Below are 19,448 nucleotides of genomic sequence, written 5' to 3'. Positions count from 1 at the left end.
AAATATTGCTCGGGCATGTAGGAAAGAAATTAGGAGGGCCAAATCGCACCTGGAGCTGCAGCTAGCGAGAGATGTTAAGAGTAACAAGAAGGGTTTCTTCAGGTATGTTGGCAACAAGAAGAAAGCCAAGGAAAGTGTGGGCCCCTTAATGAATGAGGGAGGCAACCTAGTGACGGAGGATGTGGAAAAAGCTAATGTACTCAATGCTTTTTTTGCCTCTGTCTTCACTAACAAGGTCAGCTCCCAGACTGCTGTGCTGGGCATCACAACATGGGGAATAGATGGCCAGCCCTCTGTGGAGAAAGAGGTGGTTAGGGACTATTTAGAAAAACTGGACGTGCACAAGTCCATGGGGCCGGATGAGTTGCATCCGAGAGTGCTAAAGGAACTGGCGGCTGTGATTGCAGAGCCATTGGCCATTATCTTTGAAAACTCGTGGCGAACGGGGGAAGTCCCAGATGACTGGAAAAAGGCTAATGTAGTGCCAATCTTTTAAAAAGGGAAGAAGGAGGATCCTGGGAACTACAGGCCAGTAAGCCTCACTTCAGTCCCCGGAAAAATCATGGAGCAGGTCCTCAAAGAATCAATCCTGAAGCACTTACATGAGAGGAAAGTGATCAGGAACAGTCAGCATGGATTCACCAAGGGAAGGTCATGCCTGACTAATCTAATCGCCTTCTATGATGAGATTACTGGTTCTGTGGATGAGGGGAAAGCAGTGGATGTATTGTATCTTGACTTTAGTAAAGCTTTTGACACGGTCTCCCACATTATTCTTGTCAGCAAGTTAAAGAAGTATGGGCTGGATGAATGCACTATAAGGTGGGTAGAAAGTTGGCTAGATTGTCGGGCTCAACGGGTAGTGATCAATGGCTCCACGTCTAGTTGGCAGCCGGTATCAAGTGGAGTGCCCAAGGGTCAGTCCTGGGGCCGGTTTTGTTCAATATCTTCATAAATGATCTGGAGGATGGTGTGGATTGCACTCTCAGCAAATCTGCGGATGATACTAAACTGGGAGGAGTGGTAGATACGCTGGAGGGGAGGGATAGGATACAGAGGGACCTAGACAAATTGGAGGATTGGGCCAAAAGAAATCTGATGAGGTTCAATAAGGATAAGTGCAGGGTCCTGCACTTAGGACGGAGGAACCCAATGCACAGCTACAGACTAGGGACTGAATGGCTAGGCAGCAGTTCTGCGGAAAAGGACCTAGGGGTGACAGTGGACGAGAAGCTGGATATGAGCCAGCAGTGTGCCCTTGTTGCCAAGAAGGCCAATGGCATTTTGGGATGTATAAGTAGGGGCATAGCGAGCAGATTGAGGGATGTGATCGTCCCCCTCTATTCGACATTGGTGAGGCCTCATCTGGAGTACTGTGTCCAGTTTTGGGCCCCACACTACAAGAAGGATGTGGATAAATTGGAGAGAGTCCAGCGAAGGGCAACAAAAATGATTAGGGGTCTGGAACACATGACTTATGAGGAGAGGCTGAGGGAACTGGGATTGTTTAGTCTGCAGAAGAGAAGAATGAGGGGGGATTTGATAGCTGCTTTCAACTACCTGAGAGGTAGTTCCAGGGAGGATGGTTCTAGACTATTCTCAGTGGTGGAAGAGGACAGGACAAGGAGTAATGGTCTCAAGTTGCAGTGGGGGAGGTTTAGGTTGGATATTAGGAAAAACTTTTTCACTAGGAGGGTGGTGAAACACTGGAATGCGTTGCCTAGGGAGGTGGTGGAATCTCCTTCCTTAGAAGTTTTTAAGGTCAGGCTTGACAAAGCCCTGGCTGGGATGATTTAATTGGGTATGGGTCCTGCTTTTGAGCAGGGGGTTGGACTAGATGACCTCCTGAGGTCCCTTCCAACCCTGATATTCTATGATCTCTCCTCATATGGAAGCCATTCCATACCCCTAATCATTTTTGTTGCCCTTTTCTGAACTTTTCTCAATTCCAATATCTTTTCTGAGATGGTTCAACCACATCTGCACACAGTATGCAAGACGTGGGTGTACCATGGATTTATATAGAGGCAACATGATATTTTCTGTCCTATATATCCATCCCTTTCTTAATTATTCTCAGCATTTTGTTTGCTTTTTTGACTGCTGCTGCAAATTGAGTGGATGTTTTCAGAGAACTATCTACAGTGACTCCAAGATCTCATTCTTGAGTAGTAACAGCTAATTTAGACCCCATCATTTTATATGTATAGTTGGGACTATGCTTTGCATTTATTATCAACATTAAATTTCATCTGCCTAGTACAAGGAAAGGGCATTTCACAGCAATGTGTTTTTACATTTTTCCATAATTGATCATTTCTTGCTCAAATATGTTGGTACACTTTTTATTTCCTTTTTGGCTACGCCTTAAAGCACCACCAATTTAGATTTTCCCATAACAGTTTGGCATCATACAAGCGAATAAGTAATGAAAAAAATGAATGTAACCCAGCCAAAAACTAGGTGAGGAGAGAGGAGATTGGGTGGTGTGTAAATTCTAGAAAAGAAGATTTAAAGTCTTCTTTGTCACCGTAGAGTATAAAGAATAACATGGACTTTTATAAAGAGAATTATCAGGCAAAGACTTCCCATAATACCTCAAAAATGAGACTCCACATACAGGTATGAAAATATTAAAGGCCAGTCATGATATTTGCTGAGCTTCCTCAGCTTCCACTGAGGTGAACAAAAGCTGTATGTGCTTTAGTCCTCAGGTTAATTGCACTGTACTGGGTGTGTTGTCAGCTACTGTGATTTTGTTGCAGGTCTCATGAAATTTGGTGTTTTCTTTCAAATTTCAGACTAAAGCCATCATCATCATATCTGTGCTTTCATTAAAAAAAAATGAAAATGAAATGTGTTCTGACTCTGATGACTGTGGAGAAAGGCTTGAAAAAGTGAAGAGAGTGTACCCTAAAGGCTCAGAAAACTCTAAGCTTTTTGGGGTTGGGGCTGTCTTCCTGTTCTGTTTATACAGCACTTAGCACAATGGGGTCCTGATCCAACATTAGGGCTTCTAGGTGCTACAATGATACAAATTTTAAACAACCAACAACAATAGTCCAGAAGGCCAAAAAAAAAAAAAAATTCCATACTTTATTTAAAAAAAAAAATTCATGATTTTTGGGGCCTGACTCATGACTTTTGAACACCTGTGGTTGGTAATACTGGTGTTTGCATTACCAAAGTATCCATTTATATATTTCAGCCAGTTTAATCGTTGTTAACTTTCTATAAGTGTATGTCCTGTAGATGTAGGGTAGTTGCGGTATGTACTGCTTCACCTCGACATATGGGGCCAGATCCTGGAGTCTTGTCACTTTGAGTATCAGCTAAAATTTTGGGCCCTAAGCCCATTTTTTAACCTAAGTGCTTCCTATTCTCAGTTTTTAAATGTGAAGAGGATTTTTATTCACAGTAAACAATTTGTACATGCTACCTGAAATAGCGGTTAATATCTGTATCCTCACAAATATTGTTAATGCAATTTATATTTTATCTGCCAGTAAAGCAACAGTAACTAAATACATGGATGTGTACTAACAGAAAAATGGCAGTTAATGTTGGTTCAGAAAAGTTCTAGTTCCAGAGATATTACAAGAACCTTCATCACAATAGCATGAATCCTACCCTTAATTCACAGTCTTCATTTACAGCTAGGTTACTGGGTTTCAAGTCCTGTATCAGAACAAACACAGCGTTAGTCATGCACACCTAATAAGGTTAAATTAGTATTGTAACAATATCAAGCCTGACATTGGGCAGTGCACACTGCATTGATTTGTATTCTCTAGCTAACTGAACTCACCCGGTGAATGATTCCAGCTGAGTGAATATACTGTGGAATAAAGAAAAAAAAAAAGATAAGAAAGCAAGATTAGAAAAAAAGTGGAAAAAAGGTAACAGTCACTTGTTCTATTCATATTTTTTTGTCCTCTATGTTTGGTGGTTTTATATAGAGTTAAGATTTAGATCAGGAAACATTCCTATCTGAGCAGCAATCACAAATACTAATGGGCAGGTAGCACAAGTGTCACCAACTTGCTCCTAGATGTAAGTTTTCTCTCTCTCTCTTTCAAATATGAACACCTCAGGAAAAAAAACTAACCATTAAAACTACACTGATATCCTTAGAGCTGTAATACACACCCTTCTATCAAAAGTTGATTGACTATATAGTATTTGACAAAAAGACATTCATTTCATTTCAGTTTGGACCTCCATTTTGATCATCTGGATCCACATGCCGCCTTCCTATGCAAGTCAATGGATGCATACCCTAGCTACCAGCTAGAATCTTCACACACAAAATACATGGCTGTGTAACTGCATTTTTATTGAAGAGGGGTGGTGGGTTCACTGCAAGCAGATATTCATGTGCTCATTTTAAAGGGAGTCCTTGCTTTTCACAACAAACAAGAGGAAAACACTCTTAGGATGCTGATAAGATGAAATCTGATCAAGGACTGTTTTAAAAAAGAACACTTCCATCTTTCAGGTACAACTTACCTAAAGTTTGAAGAGCAACTGTACTTTGAAAAATGACTGTATAAACGGCACCTTGGGGTTTCACGTTTATTGTCTCTCAGTGTTTCCTTATCAAGCTTTGATCAGTTACAAGTACAAAGATGCATTTGTTTGTTATAATTTTCAGCCCTGTGAATTTGCCTTGGGATGTGAAAGTCAAGATGGGTTTTTTCCTTCTTGGCACATCAACAACAGTAAAGAGGGCATAATTAGGCCTGCAGGATCTTGATTACTGAGGCCAATATCCAAGAGAGAAATAACCTGATGTGATTTTCTTATCCAAGGGGGGAGTTTACAGCACTGACAATTAGAAAAATAGATATATATTTTATGTACAAATTGAACTGATTAGCTATGAATTTACTGCAAGTCTATAATCTTGTAATCCCACTCTATCATTTTACAAATCATAGGCCCCAGTCCTGCAAATGCTTACAGAGGTGCTTAACTTTACACACAAGTAGTCCCACTGAAATTAATGGGGCTACTCACGTGTGTAAAGTCAAACTTGTGGGTAAGTATTTGAAGGATTGGGGTCTTGTCTTTAGTTCTGAAAGGAATCTGGGGAGTTCTCAATTTACTATGGTTTATAAAAATAAATCACCAGAGATGTCATGAGTATTTGTAAGTCCATTCAGCTCTGAAAATGAATTTAAATATTGCCCTTGCAATGAAATATTCATTATTACAACATTTTGGTTCCTGAGTATAAAATAAATGCCATCATGCAGTGTGTACCTTAAGACCTCTAAGTAACTGGTAGATGAGAAACTGTATATGGTCATCTGTTAGCTTCTGGCACTTTACAATGTTATTCAAGTCAGCACCCATTAAATTTGTCACAAGATACCTGTAAAAATAAAATAACTTATTTATGACAAGCAGCAGGTAAATCTAATTTGTTTAATTTCATACTAATTACTCACTCCCGTGCATATTCCTTCTCCATCCATCAATCGTGAGATAAAAATCCCTTCCTTCCCAAAATTAGGAGTTTAATAACCTGCCAAGCTAAGAAAAGATCCTTACAGTCCATAAGACATTTAATGTCTTTTTGCCAGACAAGTTTGTACAAACTCAGAGTTAAGAAAAAAATATCATATAACAATAGCAGTTCATAGCCATAGGTATGTGGTCAGTGTATTCTCACTGCAAATGTAGCAAGCCAAACAATGATCATAGAACAAGAAAACTGTTGGCCAGGAATTCAGACCACACTGAATCTATCTGGGTTCCCATCTGTTCCCACTGAAATCAAAGGCAAATCTTCCATAAAAACGTCAGGCCTGGTTTTGCTTGTAAGGCTTCTGCTACAACACAGATTCCCTTCAATGAGTAGAGATGGACAAAATTTGAGTCCCTTGGGGAATTCTGATATTTTGAAATTAGTTTTCATCCTAAATTGGGATGAAAAGTCCAAATTCACAGAATGGAAAATTCTGAAAAATTTCTATTTGGAAATACCAGAATGTTTGATTCTGTATTTTTGACTGAAACAAAAACATTTTGACATTCCTGAATCAAACGTTTCATTTTGGTTTGTCAACCAAGATTGAAGTATTTTGTTTTGACTCTGTTCAACATTGAAATGTGTCCACTTGAATAACTATGGTGTCTCATGGGAGCTGTATCTCAGGTACCTCATGCCCTTATCACATGAGTAATCCCATGAATGGAGAGAGCAAGGGTTATGTGATCAGACCCCAAACATCCAGGCTGATACTTATAAATGACTACGTTTTAAAAACAAACATTTGAAAATCAGTTTTTTATTTATTGGCACTTCAAGTGTTCAAAGCATTCTATCAACTTTAAACCAATTAATTTACCGGCTCTGTCTTAGATTCTAGATTCTGAGAGTGTAATCCTGGCCCCGTTGACATCAATGGGAGTTTTGCCATTGACGTCAATAAAGTCAGAATTTCACCCAGTGTTTCTCCTAAAAGACTGAGGGCCTGATTTTTCTCTCACTTGCTCCTGATTTACACTGGAGTAACTCCACTAATGTTAATGAAGTTACACTAGTGTAAAACTAATACTAGATGAGACGAGAATCAAGCCAAGAGATGACATCACCCACTGCAGAATATTTTCCTGCATTCCTTACATGGCTGACGTCACACATACTGCCTAGAATAAACACTCCACATCCAAAATGAGGTTAAGGTGATCAGACCACAAATTTAGTGGGACATACAGAAGATCAAATCTCATGCCAGGTACAGTAATAGAGTCCCTGCAATCTATTAAGTACCATGCCTTAAGGCCTTTGGGCAGAATCCCCTTCCCGTTTTTTGAAAAGGGGACCAAAGGCACATTAGTCTCTCAAAGCTCATTTTGGCTGTAGCTTTTAGAACAGAAAACTGTGTATCTGTTTTCCAGCAACACTGCAGCATCTATCTTCATATCTTACCAATTAGTCACACTAATGTTAAATTTTACTTACACTTCATTAAAATTTTCTATTGAAGTTGCTGGTGTAAAAACATCTAGTAATCCTATAACCTGAAACAGAAAAGGGGATCTCCTTTTTATTTCAGAAATTCATGAGATAACACATCATTTACGCTAGCTGTCCTTAGAATCCCTAGAATTATGCATATGAACAGCATGATTTCACCCTGAATATTTAACAAAACCAGCATGGTAGTTGGATGAACCTGAATGGAGATGACTGGTTTTTTGTTTTGTTTTGTTTTTGCCTCGAGAAGAAAAATTCTCTCTCAGGGCAAACCAAAATTATATTACTTTATGAAAAAATGGAACAAGACTTCAGACAATCTAAAGTCAAGAAGGAAGAGACCTAATCTCCCATTTGTATGAACAAAATTGTATAGAACAAGTAGTGTATGATTTTGATTTGCTTCTGTTGTACTTAAAGCTAAGTAATGCTTTACATGTTTTCTTGTAACCACGTTTACTGAAATAATTGTAACCTCCCTCCAGCATACTTTTCAATCTACTGTAACACCACTTCTCAACTATGAGTATTGAGTAATTTCCTCTCAGAGACTGGATTCATTTTCATTTTAGTTTAAGTCTGGGAAATTAACAGCATTCAGACCCCAATTCAGCAAGGTACTTAAGCGTCTGCCTAACTTTTAGTAAATTGGCAGTCCCATTGAAATTGATGTGACTAGGTTTAAAGTTAGACACATGCTAAGCACCTTGCTGAATCAGGGCCATAAATCCTAGCAGCCTGCACCCAGGTCAAAGACCAAACCCAGTCTTCTGATAAGTATGTTATATTCCCATCAACTTCAGTGAGAGCTCTATGAGCATATATGCGAACAGAATCTGGCCTTAATTTCTCAGTAGAATCCCAAACTGACAAATGCAGATCCGAGTTTTATTTAGGTTCGATGCTTTACTCTGCCCTTCTCTACTAGTGTAACAACACACTTTCAACAAAAGACAATTTGTTAGTGTCTATTAATACCCATTGACTTCAATGGAATTAGGATCAATCCCTGGAACAGCAACTATTTCTTGGAAAGGCAGGGATCACGTATACTTTACCAATATAAGTGTAGGTAAAGTAAGTTAAACTTTGGTTTATAAACTTTCATTTATAGAAACAGAATGCAAAGTACAAACTCTTCACTTACATTTTCATGTTTCATGTGCTTAAGCAACCTAAGCTCTCGATAGGTCCTTCTTGCGTGAATAAGTGACTGAAAAGGTCTTGAAAGCTTTTTTACTGCCACCTTCTGTCTTGTTTTGGTATCATAAGTTGAACTAAGAGAAAATTTAAAAAAATTAAAAAACATGATCTACCCTGGTGTTGCTAGGGCCTCATGATTTAACAGTCCAAAGACAACGTGAGAAAGTTTGGGTTTATGATTCTGTTTCCTCCTGCTTTATCACCTGAAAGCGATCTCTGGGAGAGCTATTTGGAGACAACCTCCAATATTCAAAGATACTCTCTTGCAATCTTCCTAACAAATTGCCAACTCCTAATGATATTGTTCATCCCTAGGTATTACCCTGTCCCCATCTGGCATGGAAAATAACCAGAGAATTAGCTTCATTAATTTTGCTTTCCAACTCCTGCCCAAACTCAAGGTGCTCTCAGGGAATATAAGGATTTGAACTCTAGCCCTTAGTGAACAGACTGGAGCCTTTAGTAATTATAGGGATGCTGCCACACTGTCTAGCAAATATTAATTATGCCTAGCAAGCATTTGCATGGTATATGACATCTTCACAAATCTACTGACACCAAATTAAAATTTCAAAATAGCCACTGTCAGACTATAAAAGTTGCCTCAGGAACCATTACTAACAAACAAATCACCAGTATAAATGAATTACATGGAATTAAGGCTCCAATCCCACAAACATTTAAGCGTGCACTCAATTTTACACATTTGAGCAACCCACAGTCTTCAGCAGGAGTACTCAGATACAGAGTTAAGCATGTATGTAACCATTTGAAGGAATAGGGACTTAATTTTCAACACAGTAGTAAGTCTATATAACCAATAGCAAGCCCCAAACAAATACTGCTCATTATGTTGTGAAGGAGGGAAAATTTGGTTCATTTACACTTTATCTCCTGACAATGCATAGGACATTTGAAAACTATTTGTTTGGTTAATCAATAATCCAACTCTACCTCCCCTATTTAATACCATCTCTGCATTTTTACTTTCCCCTTAAAATAAATTCAGTTCAGCTAAGAAAACTGTGAAGTTGCCTACTGAAAGTGTTGATAACACAATCTGCAGTTGCTGGAGACAGCATGAGCATAAAGAGATAATCTTCAACACATTATTTTACAGGAATCCTTTCACTGAGTAACAAATCTAGTTGAAAATTCAACAACAATAGTATGTGTAAGAGTGAGATGGCAATGGTTAGGAGTCACACTATATATTTTAATGGCTCCCAAAATTGTGCGAAGAGCTCCTGCATAAAGACGTAAGTTTTGCCATAAGTAGTTCACAAACTAATGCCCGGTTCCTGTACTCCATGTGGACGGAGCTCCACATTTGCATGGCACCTCACTGAACTGAATGGAGCTCCATGTGGAGCGGAGGTCTACTCATCTGAAGCCCGTCGCAGGATCAGGACCTCTTTTCTGACTAGATGCAAAAAAAAGGGGCAAACAAGACAATGGGGAAAAGTAAAGGAGGAAGAACCAGGGCAACATCAGTAAGATTGTTAGTCTCTAAGGTGCCACAAGTACTCTTTTTCATTATACAACTAGTTATCTTAGATTACATGGAAACTCAACAAAGGCCAATGCAAAGCAGGATGGAGTAATGAATTTGTTTTTAATTATAGTTACACTGAAAGAGGAAGTAGACTTAATCAGCAAGTTTTTTGTAGGGATCAGCGAAGAAGTGAGTCAATCATGAGATGAATGAAACAAATAAGTGATTATTTAGTCAGATAGTTTGTAAGCATCACAGAACTGGATCTTCAAGAGGGATTTAAGGGTGGAGAGGGTAGTGGCTCTGTAGAGCACTCCGGAAAAGAGACTCCATGAGTAAAGGGAAGAAAGCACAGGCAGTTGCAGGAAAAGGCTGGCATCTCCGGTGAGGAGGCGCAGGCAGAGTGATATGATAAGAGACTTGGCCTGACAAGTTGGGAGGAGGCAGAGTTATGTAAGACATGATGGTGATAAGGAGACACAATCTGATGTGATGCTTGAGCAAGCAGAGGGGTTCAGACATGGGCTGGTGTGATCAGAAGTACAGGCAAAGAAGGTGATTTTAGTGGCTATGTTTTTCATAACTGGAAAAGGGGACGATGTGGATAGGAGTAAGTCATAAGAGAAATATGTAGCCACATGCCTCATTAGCATGATGAGGACTAAACCTAAATCCTAGGGTGAAATCCTGACCCCACTGAAGTCAATGAATGAAATCTATTGATTTCAATGGGGCCAATATTTCACCCCATGTCGCCTCAGGAATACCTATTCTTCACTTACATTCTAGCTCTTTTAAACTTGGCACATTTTTGAGGAAGGAAATGGATACACAGGTGGCTTAACGCTTACTGTAGAGCACTGCCTAGCAGGTAACTGACCTTATTTGTGCCAATGCATATACCTCCACTCATACTTTTGCTGGCACCCGAAAGCCTTGCAGAACCTGGGTGCTCTCTACAAGGACTTAGGAAGACCCATCATTCTGATAAACATCTTCTCCCCCACTTCAGTTCAATTGTGGGATTCAGTAGCTTGATAAACGCTCAACTTAGTGATGGATGGCTTTCTACCATTTGAATGAGTCAGAGCTTTCAGCTGGTATAAAGCATTGCTTTTTAGCCTCAGCAGTTCTTAAACCAGCAGGTGCTTAGACCAGATTGGAACAGAATGAGGGAGAAAAAGCAAGTAGCGACCCGTGTTGTGGGACTTTTAAAGCAAAACTGGGCATATAAAATTAATGCCCATGATACTCAGCTGGTTTAAATTGGCACAGCTCCTGTACAGCCAGTGGACTGCACCAAGTGATGATCTGGCCCATTATATTTTTGAAGTGTTTCTCTCACTTGTCTCACCAGCTCCCCCATCCACGTTGGATATTAAAACTGAAATTTGTGAAATCTAGTTTCCTTTCCACCATTTATGCTCTTCACTGTTTGCATTTCATTCACCTTGGACCATGAAAATAAACTATTCAATTTTGTTACTGCATATTTTTAGTTTCACTTTCTGGTTCTCAAATGTTAGCAGGCTGCCGTGATGTTCAGGCTGCAAACACTGCTGGGAAATATTTCTTTAAGTGGGCTTTTCCCCACAGAAATTCAAAAGCATTAATTTATTGAAAACATTGTCATTGATGTTATTTTTATAAAAGCTAACTCTGGGACCTTAAATTATTTTAGCAGTGTCCCTTTCAGATGTGATCTCAGTCAACCCAGAACTCTCAGTGGTTATAGGTATTTATTTGCTATCTGGAAGTGGTCAAGAGATATCCAGTTGAGCAATAGTGTTGTTTTGGCACTGTTCAAAACCGTCTGCTCCGTGTAATTTTAAATCACTGCTTAATTTAGGGAGACTGTTTCAGTGTTGCTTACTCTCGTGATATTTAGTGCTTTTCTGAAAGCCCCAGCTGCTTAAATCAAGAGATCATGTGAGACTCTGAGCTTTCACTTCCTAAAAGAAGTAACTTTCCAGACTTCATGGTTGCCGAGAAAAGCAACAACACATGAAGCAAGAGTAGCTGAAAGAAGAGTAGCTCAGAAACCAAAAGTCAAATGAAAAGAACGCAAAATGTAATATTTTAAAACAATCTCATGATTTTCAAACCAATTTCATGATTTTGGAATCCTGACTCATGATTTTGGAATACTTGGGATTGGCAATACAGCTGTTTATAAATAAAAAGTGTGGTTTATGTGGTTTATGCTTATGAATTGCATGACATAGTAAAAAATAATTACATGATCATTTTGAATTCTTGGTTTATTTCAGTGTGCTTCTGAATCAGTTCAGAAGAAACTAATGATTTTATTTTATAGCATTTACTTATATACATTTACCATTCCCAATCATGAAATTTGGTTTCTGTACAGTTTTGATGAATGTTGATTATTTTACTCATGTTATGCCATAGAGGTGAGTGAAAATGACAATGTGTTTAGTTTTTATAAAAAAAACTCCTGCTAAATAGAGAAGATATCACAAAGTTTACAAACATCAGTGTCTTGGAAAGGACCCAGAAGAGACTGCTCTTAAAGCAGCCACTGTTTACCGAATTATGGAGCGTAGTCTTGGGAAAGAGCACATACGCCATCAATCCAACCACAAGGAAATGTGCCATAAGAGCAATTGGCAGCACGGCAGAATCAGGAGGGAGCTATGTTGCATTCCCAATGCAAAGAAACGAGCATTTCCCGTTGTCAGCTTTGGATAAGCAGTGCCAACAAACAAGATAAACTAACACAGGGAACTGAAATATTCTCTTCATCTCTCATCCCCAAACAAATGCTTTATTATTTTATGGCAGTTCAAGGAAGTTAGTGAATGCAACTTTCAGAGAGCCACATTTACCCTACAAAGCACAGAGTGCTTCTTTGTCTATTAGGAAACGCACAATTAGGTACAGGTACATGCATAAGAATAAATCTATAAAAAATATGAAAGGTAGCAAGACAAAAGGAGAGAGGATGAGTAATAGTCTTCAGCAAAACAACATACTAATCTCATTGCTCCAGGAACAACCCTTACTTCACCCTACAAATGGTGATGCGATATATTATGGTTTTGCAATGCAGTATCACTTGAATATTGTTCCTACATGCCTTATGTAATGCTCACAAGGTTTGTAAGAACTTCAGCTTTGCTTTAACTCCAGCACAACTAGTGTCAATTATTTAAGATGAATTTACAGCTAGCATCTGAATGCCAAAACAGCTATTATGTTAACTTACATTGCATATACGGTATTAAACATATCATAAAATTGCACATATTTGCTTCTTATTTTTCTATTTAGTCATGTCTCCTTATTTTACTGGCAAAGAAACGTAGTTCTTAACTACAAACATTAACCAATGTCAATATAAATCTATTACCAACACAATTTATAAAATAAAAATAATCAATATACTAACTATACTCAATCTTTGGGCTACAGGGAAGATTTAGTCTAATCTTTGTCTTTTAGACCTCCATCCTGCAAACACTTACGCATATGAGTAACTTTACACATGATTAGTCACACTAAAGACTTTTTTGGGGGAACGGTTATGACATGACTGAAGTCATTGGGACTAATCACATGTAAAGTTACTCATGTGTGTAAATGTATGCTGGGTTAGAGCTTTGGAATGGTTAGCTCTGTTACTGCAGGGACCATGTGGTATTTGTATCTTATACAGCTTTTGAAAAGGCTGCCAGTGCCTAAATAATAAAGATCTGTCACCATTGCAAAGCTAATATACTTTTGATGATCAAGCTGCATTTTATTCTACCTTTCATTGAAAAAGAAAACTGTCAGGTAGCTATAGATTATGGAATACGAAACTATAATTAAAACTGTCAGCTTCTAAATTTACTTTTTTTTCTTTTTAAAATAATGCCATCAAGATGCATGCATAAACCCAAGCAAGCATAATCTCATTTACATTACCAATATCCTTCTTTTCCCTAAGTCCTCCCATATCTTGTTCGCTTTCTCCATAATGGTAAAAATTTCCAGAGGCAGATCTTGGGCTCCTAAGTCACTTTTGAAAATCCCACACTTAGGCCATAAATATAGACTTAAGAGTCTAGAAAATATTGGTCATTATGCCTAAATTTAGCCCCTGATCTTGCAAAGAGCGATATGCAGTGAGCCAGGTGTTAGATCTTAAAGGTCTTTGGGACAAGGGACCCTGTTTTACTCTATTTGTAAATTGCCATGCTCATTTTGGCACTGGATAAACAAGTAACGATGTTATTAATAGTTACAACGCTGGGAACTCAAAGGAAGCAACTCAATTTCCAAAAGCAGGCTGAATTAACTGTACTCTGCCAAAACAAGTGCTCATTTTTGGTATTTGTCGTTACTGAAGGTTGTAGTTCCCCAGAGCATCATTTTTATAGTTACTTTTTTCACCAGAACTCCAGAGGGTCCTGCTATAAGCACTACGGAGCCACCCCTGTTTCAGTGACCCTCCCCTCCCACCCAGATCCTTGCAACCGTACAACTTGGTTGTCTCCTTCCCCTCCATGGGAAAAGCACTCAGTCCGTCTGGTATCAGCACCAGGGAACCAATTCTGTCCCAATCCCCCCACCCCAAGTACCCGCACAGCATTTTTCAAACTCTCCTTTTTTCCTCCTTGGAATCATTGTCCATCTGCTGCTCACCCATGGCTCTCATCACACCCTTGGTGCATCATACCATCCATCCATCTCCTTCTCCTCCTCCCGCTTCTTTCCCCTCACTGGTTCCTTGTTACTCTCTCCCTCTACATGCTCCTCTTCATCCCGATCTCTCCACTCTTCCTACCAGCACAAATCCAGATCCCACATCCACACCCTATTCTGCCTTCTCCTCCTCACCTTTGGCGACATTTTCCCCAGCCCTGGGCCTCCCTCTTTCCCCACCCTCTCCACCTCCTACTCTCATTTCTGCCACCACTGCTGCCCTTCTCGTGTCCCCATTTGTAACCTCGCGCCCATCCTCCTCCTTCTCCTCTGCCTCTCTCTGGAACACCCACTCCATCTCTAAAAAAATTCCCAGCCATCTCCAACCTCTTCATATCTTGCTCTTTCCAGCTCCTGGCTCTCACAGAGACCTGGAGCCTCTCAACTTATAGAGGCCTCTTCTTCTCCCATTCCCACGATGAATCAGCCCAGGTTGGGGGTGTTGGACTTCTCTTCTCCCTCTCCTGCTGCTTCCCACCTCTTCCTCTTTTGACCAGCCTGCCCACCTTTTCTCCTCTTTTGACCAGCACTGCATCCAACTCTCCTCTTCTTTGCCTCTCAATGTTTCTGTCACTTATTGGCCACTGACTCCTCCCCATCAGCCTTCCTCTCTTTGACTCTTGGCTCGGTCTTCCACCACTCAGTCTTCTTTTGTTCAACATCTTTATTAATGATTGGAATGATGGGATGCACCCTCAGCAAGTTCGCGGATGACACTAAACTGGGGGGAGAGGTAGATATGCTGGAGGGTAGCAACTGGGTCCAGAGTGACCTAGACAAATTGGAGGATTGGGCCAAAAGAAATCTGATGAGGTTCAACAAGGACAAGTGCAGAGTCCTGCACTTAGGATGGAAGAATCTCATGCATTGCTACAGGCTGGGGACAGACTGGCTAAAAAGCAGTTCTGCAGAAAAGGACCTGGGGATTACAGTGGATGAAAAGATGGATATGAGTCAACAGTGTGCTCTTGCTGCCAAGAAGGCTAACGGCATAATGGGCTGTATTAGTAGGAGCATTGCCAGCATATCGAGGGAAGTGATTATTCCCCTCTATTCGGCACTGGTCAGGCCACATCTGGAGTATTGTGTCCAATTTTGTATCCCCCACTACAGAAAGGATGTGGACAAACTGGAGAGAGTCCAGTGGAGGACAATGAAAATTATTAGTGGGCTGAGACACATGACTTATGAGGAGAGGCTGAGAGAACTGGGCTTATTTAGTCTGCAGAAGAGAAAAGAGTGAGGGGGGACTTGATTGTGGCCATCAACTCCCTAAAGGGGGGCTCCAAAGAAGATGGAGCTAGGCTGCTCTCAGTGGTGGCAGATGACAGAACAAGGAGCAATTGTCTTAAATAGCAGTGGGGGAGATCTAGGTTGGATATTAGGAAAAGCTATTTCACTAGGAGGGTGGTGAAGCACTGGAATGGGTTACTTAGGGAGGTGATGGAATCTCCATCCTTGGAGGTTTTTAAGGCCTGGCTTGACAAAGCCCTGGCTGGGATGATTTAGTTGGGGTTGGTCCAGTTTTGAGTTTGGACTAGATGACCAATTTGGACTTGATGACCTCCTGAGGTCTCTTCCAACCCTAATCTTCTATGATTCTATACTCATCCCTGGTGACTTGAAGTTTCATGCAGATGACCCATTTGACCCCTTAGCTGCATGTTTCCTTGTCATCACCTCTTCATTTGACTGGCAGCCCTTGTTCAACTCTCTCTGTTGCCACTCACCAAAAGAGCATTCACTGGACTTGGTCTTCACCAAGCACTGCTCTCTCTCTGATCTTTTCCCCCTCTCCAGTCATCACCTGGTCTCTTTCAGCATGACCCATCAGTGCTCCTTCCCTCCCCCAACACTGTCACTTGACCATTCCCTGACTTCCAATTCATCAGCATTGATGACTTCTCACCTGTTCTCAGTTCTCTCTTGCCTGCCTTCTCTTCCCTTTCTTCCATCGATATGGTCGTTGATTCTCTCAACTCTTCACTCGCCTCCACCTTTTGCTTTTCCTTCCCATCACAAGCTTTGCCCCACCAACCCGTAGCTCTGGCTTGCCCCCCAACATCTGTTTCCTATGCTTCTACTCTTATGCTGCAGGGCATCTCTGGTGGAAATCCTACATCCAGGCTGACTTCCTCCACTATGAATTTGTTCTCACCTCTTTCTGTTCTACCATATTCCTAGCTGCTTAATTGAATCCCATAGTCACAATCCCAGCTACCTTACTTGCCACCTTTGACTCGGTCCTCAAACCAGCTCTCCTGCACCTCCACTATTCTCTCTGCACAGGGTCTTACCAATTTCTTCCAAGAGAAAACTGACAAATATAATATGACTTTCTCTCAACACACCTTTCTCCTCTTTCCCACCTTCCCGCCTCCAAATTGCTCTTCTTCCATGGCGCAGATGCAGAAGTTCTCACATGCTGTCCTTTTCTGACCGTTCCATTTGCCCCACTGACCCCATCCAATTTCCTGATCTCCCTTGCACCCACTCTCATCCTCTTCCTTATTCTTCTCCTTCACCACTCATTCTCCCCGGCTCCTTCCCCTCACACACAAGCCTCAGTCATCTTAAAAATTGTTTTTGTTTTTTTAATGGGAGAGACTAATATCAAACCTACTCTTGACCCACTTCCCTCTCCAACTACCACCCCATGTTCCTTCTCCCTTTAATTTCTAAGCTCTTGAAACATGCTGTTGGCAGTCGCTGTCTGGAGTTCCTCTCCTTGAATTCCATCCTTGACAGCCTCCAATCCAAATTCCAACCCTTGAACTCCATGAAAACTACTCTCAGTAGTCACCACTGACTTCTTCCTAGCCTAAGCTCAGAGCCAGTACTCCATCCTCATCCTCAACCTGCCAGCTGCCTTTGCAACAGTTGATCACACTCTTCTTTTTGAAATCTTGTCCTCCCTTGGCTTCCGTTTTTCTGACCTCTATGGGTTCACCTCTTACTTCTTTAATCATTCCAGCATGTCCTTCAAAGGATCCTTCTCTTCCCCTTTCCAACTTTCTGTTGGGGATCCAAAGGACTCTGTCCTTTTACCTCTTTACTCCAGACCTGTCTCCTTCTGTCCAAACTAAAATCTCAGCTTCTATCTCTGACATCTCCTTGTGGCTGTCTAACCATCAGTTCAAGCTCAATGAGGCTAAAACAGAGCTCCTAATTTCTTCCTGTCCCCTCCTTCCCTCCATGCTACCTCCCTTCTCGATCACTGTGGACAACACCACCATCCTGCCAGTCACTCAGGTCCATAACCTGAGCGTCTTCTTCGACTCAGACCATTCTCTAGATCCTCACACTCAGGCCATGTCTATGTCTTGTTAATTCTGTCTGCCTCTCTAAGATACAGCCTTTACGATCCATCCACACAGCCAGCACTCTCCTCCCGGTTCTCAGCATCTCACATCTCGATTACTGCAATATCGTTTATTCTGGCCTTGGCAATTGTAATCTTGCCACACTCATATCCATTTGTAATGCTGCTGCAAAGATCATTTCCCTAGCCTATAGCTTAACCATGAAACACCTCTCTTTGCATCCCTCTGCTGGCTCTCCTTTCTCTAAAGCATCAGTCATAAGCCACTAGTCTTCACTTCCAGGCCCTTCACAGCTTATTCTCACCCTATTTATCATCTCTTATTAGCTACTGAGATGCTGACTTCCACCTCTGATCAACACATGATGCCAGCCTCCATAGCCTACTTGTTAAATTTTCAAACAAGCAACTTCATGCTCTCTTCCATGCTGCCTCACATGCTTGGGAAGGAGCTCTCAGAAAAAATCTGAATAACTAATGCATTATCCTTCTTCAGACCCCTTCCTGAAACTCTCCTTTGCCATGATGCGTACAAAAAACATGACAACCGTTAGGATGCGGGTGTGCTGTGACCACCGCCCATCATGCTAACCAACATCGTCTCATTGTTTCCTTGTGCACCCTGTAAGTCTGTATCCATCCACTGTCTTGTCCCATATTTAGATTCCATGCTCTTTCGGGCAGGGTCCATCGTTTTGTTCTGTGTTTGCACATTGTCTTGCACGGTGGGATCCTGGCTCATGACTAGGGGCTCCCAGGCTCTGTGGTAACAGAAATGAACAACAACAAACAACAAGAAAAGCTATAATTCAAGGTCCCCAAGCAATCAGAATTCAGCTGTGCTAGTGTCAAGATTCACCATGAAATGGTGGAGACTGAATGAGAGCAGGAGAGATTGTGCCAAACACCCAAAATGGCAGAGCTGTCACAGAGCAGAAAGAAGGCAGACTCTGCTCGGTTCATTTTTCATCGTACCAGGATTGTCACTCAATTTGTACCACGAAACAGAAATGCAAACTCAAGGGAACAAATCAGTCTCGAGCCTGTCTCCTGGCAGGAGTCCTTCCATTTTCTGTACAAAATGTGTTAGAAAAAACCCAAATCCTCAGCAGTAAGTGTCCCCTTGCTGCCAAAAGAGATGGTTTTTGTATCTCTTTTGCCAGCCTTGCTTTGAAATCAGTCTACAATACCTATAAGTAAGATTCATATCTTGCAATTCATGACAAAGCTTTGCGTAGTCATCTTCAGTGAGAATCATTATCCTTTTTAAAACAAAGACCTCATCAGAACCAATGTAGATGTCAGCAGAACCATAATTAGGACCAAGTTTAGCCTTGATGTAGGCGGTGTCCCTCCAATGAAGACAATGGAGATAACCCTCGCCAGGGCTGAATGTAGGCCCAAATCCTGCAAAGGGATCCCAATGAGTGCACCTTTCAGACTGTACAAAGCCCACTTCAGTCAACTACCTCTGCAAAGGCCCACTGGTGCAGATATGATTTCAGAATCAGAGCCTTCGCCCTTGCAGACCCTTCAAGTCTTTGGCTCTCAAATATATCTATATACAAAAAGTGCATGTATTACTCTGAGGTATGATCACTTCTGTATTCTTTTAGCATTCAAATAAGCAGGCATTTTTACAAATGACACAAATTACAGAGGTGACGTTTTACTTAAAGTTTAGTGTTACTGTACATTTAGTGTTCCTGTACATTTACATACATTTAGTG

General features: G+C 40.9%; 1 protein-coding gene across 3 annotated transcripts in view; it reads right to left on the bottom strand.

Annotated features, from left to right (window-relative positions):
- MAPK11 (mitogen-activated protein kinase 11) overlaps positions 1–19,448 on the bottom strand; it is a 50,764-nt gene that overhangs the window by 23,374 nt on the left and 7,942 nt on the right. Inside the window, exons 2-6 of one of the 3 annotated variants that reach the window (XM_048836879.2) lie at positions 8,136–8,265; positions 6,974–7,032; positions 5,266–5,377; positions 3,809–3,838; positions 3,631–3,678 (exon numbers count right to left, since the gene is read on the bottom strand). In XM_048836879.2, coding sequence (XP_048692836.1) covers positions 3,631–3,678; positions 3,809–3,838; positions 5,266–5,377; positions 6,974–7,032; positions 8,136–8,265 — 379 coding nt within the window. The remainder of the gene's footprint in view (positions 1–3,630; positions 3,679–3,808; positions 3,839–5,265; positions 5,378–6,973; positions 7,033–8,135; positions 8,266–19,448) is intronic. The other 2 variants (XM_048836880.2, XM_048836881.2) reach the window with 2 other exon arrangements.

The sequence above is a fragment of the Caretta caretta genome, chromosome 1 (genome assembly GCF_965140235.1).
Source record: "Caretta caretta isolate rCarCar2 chromosome 1, rCarCar1.hap1, whole genome shotgun sequence".
Classification (NCBI taxonomy): domain Eukaryota; kingdom Metazoa; phylum Chordata; order Testudines; family Cheloniidae; genus Caretta; species Caretta caretta.
The sequence above is the reverse complement of the archived record's forward strand: the minus strand, read 5'-3'. Positions and strand labels throughout refer to the sequence as shown.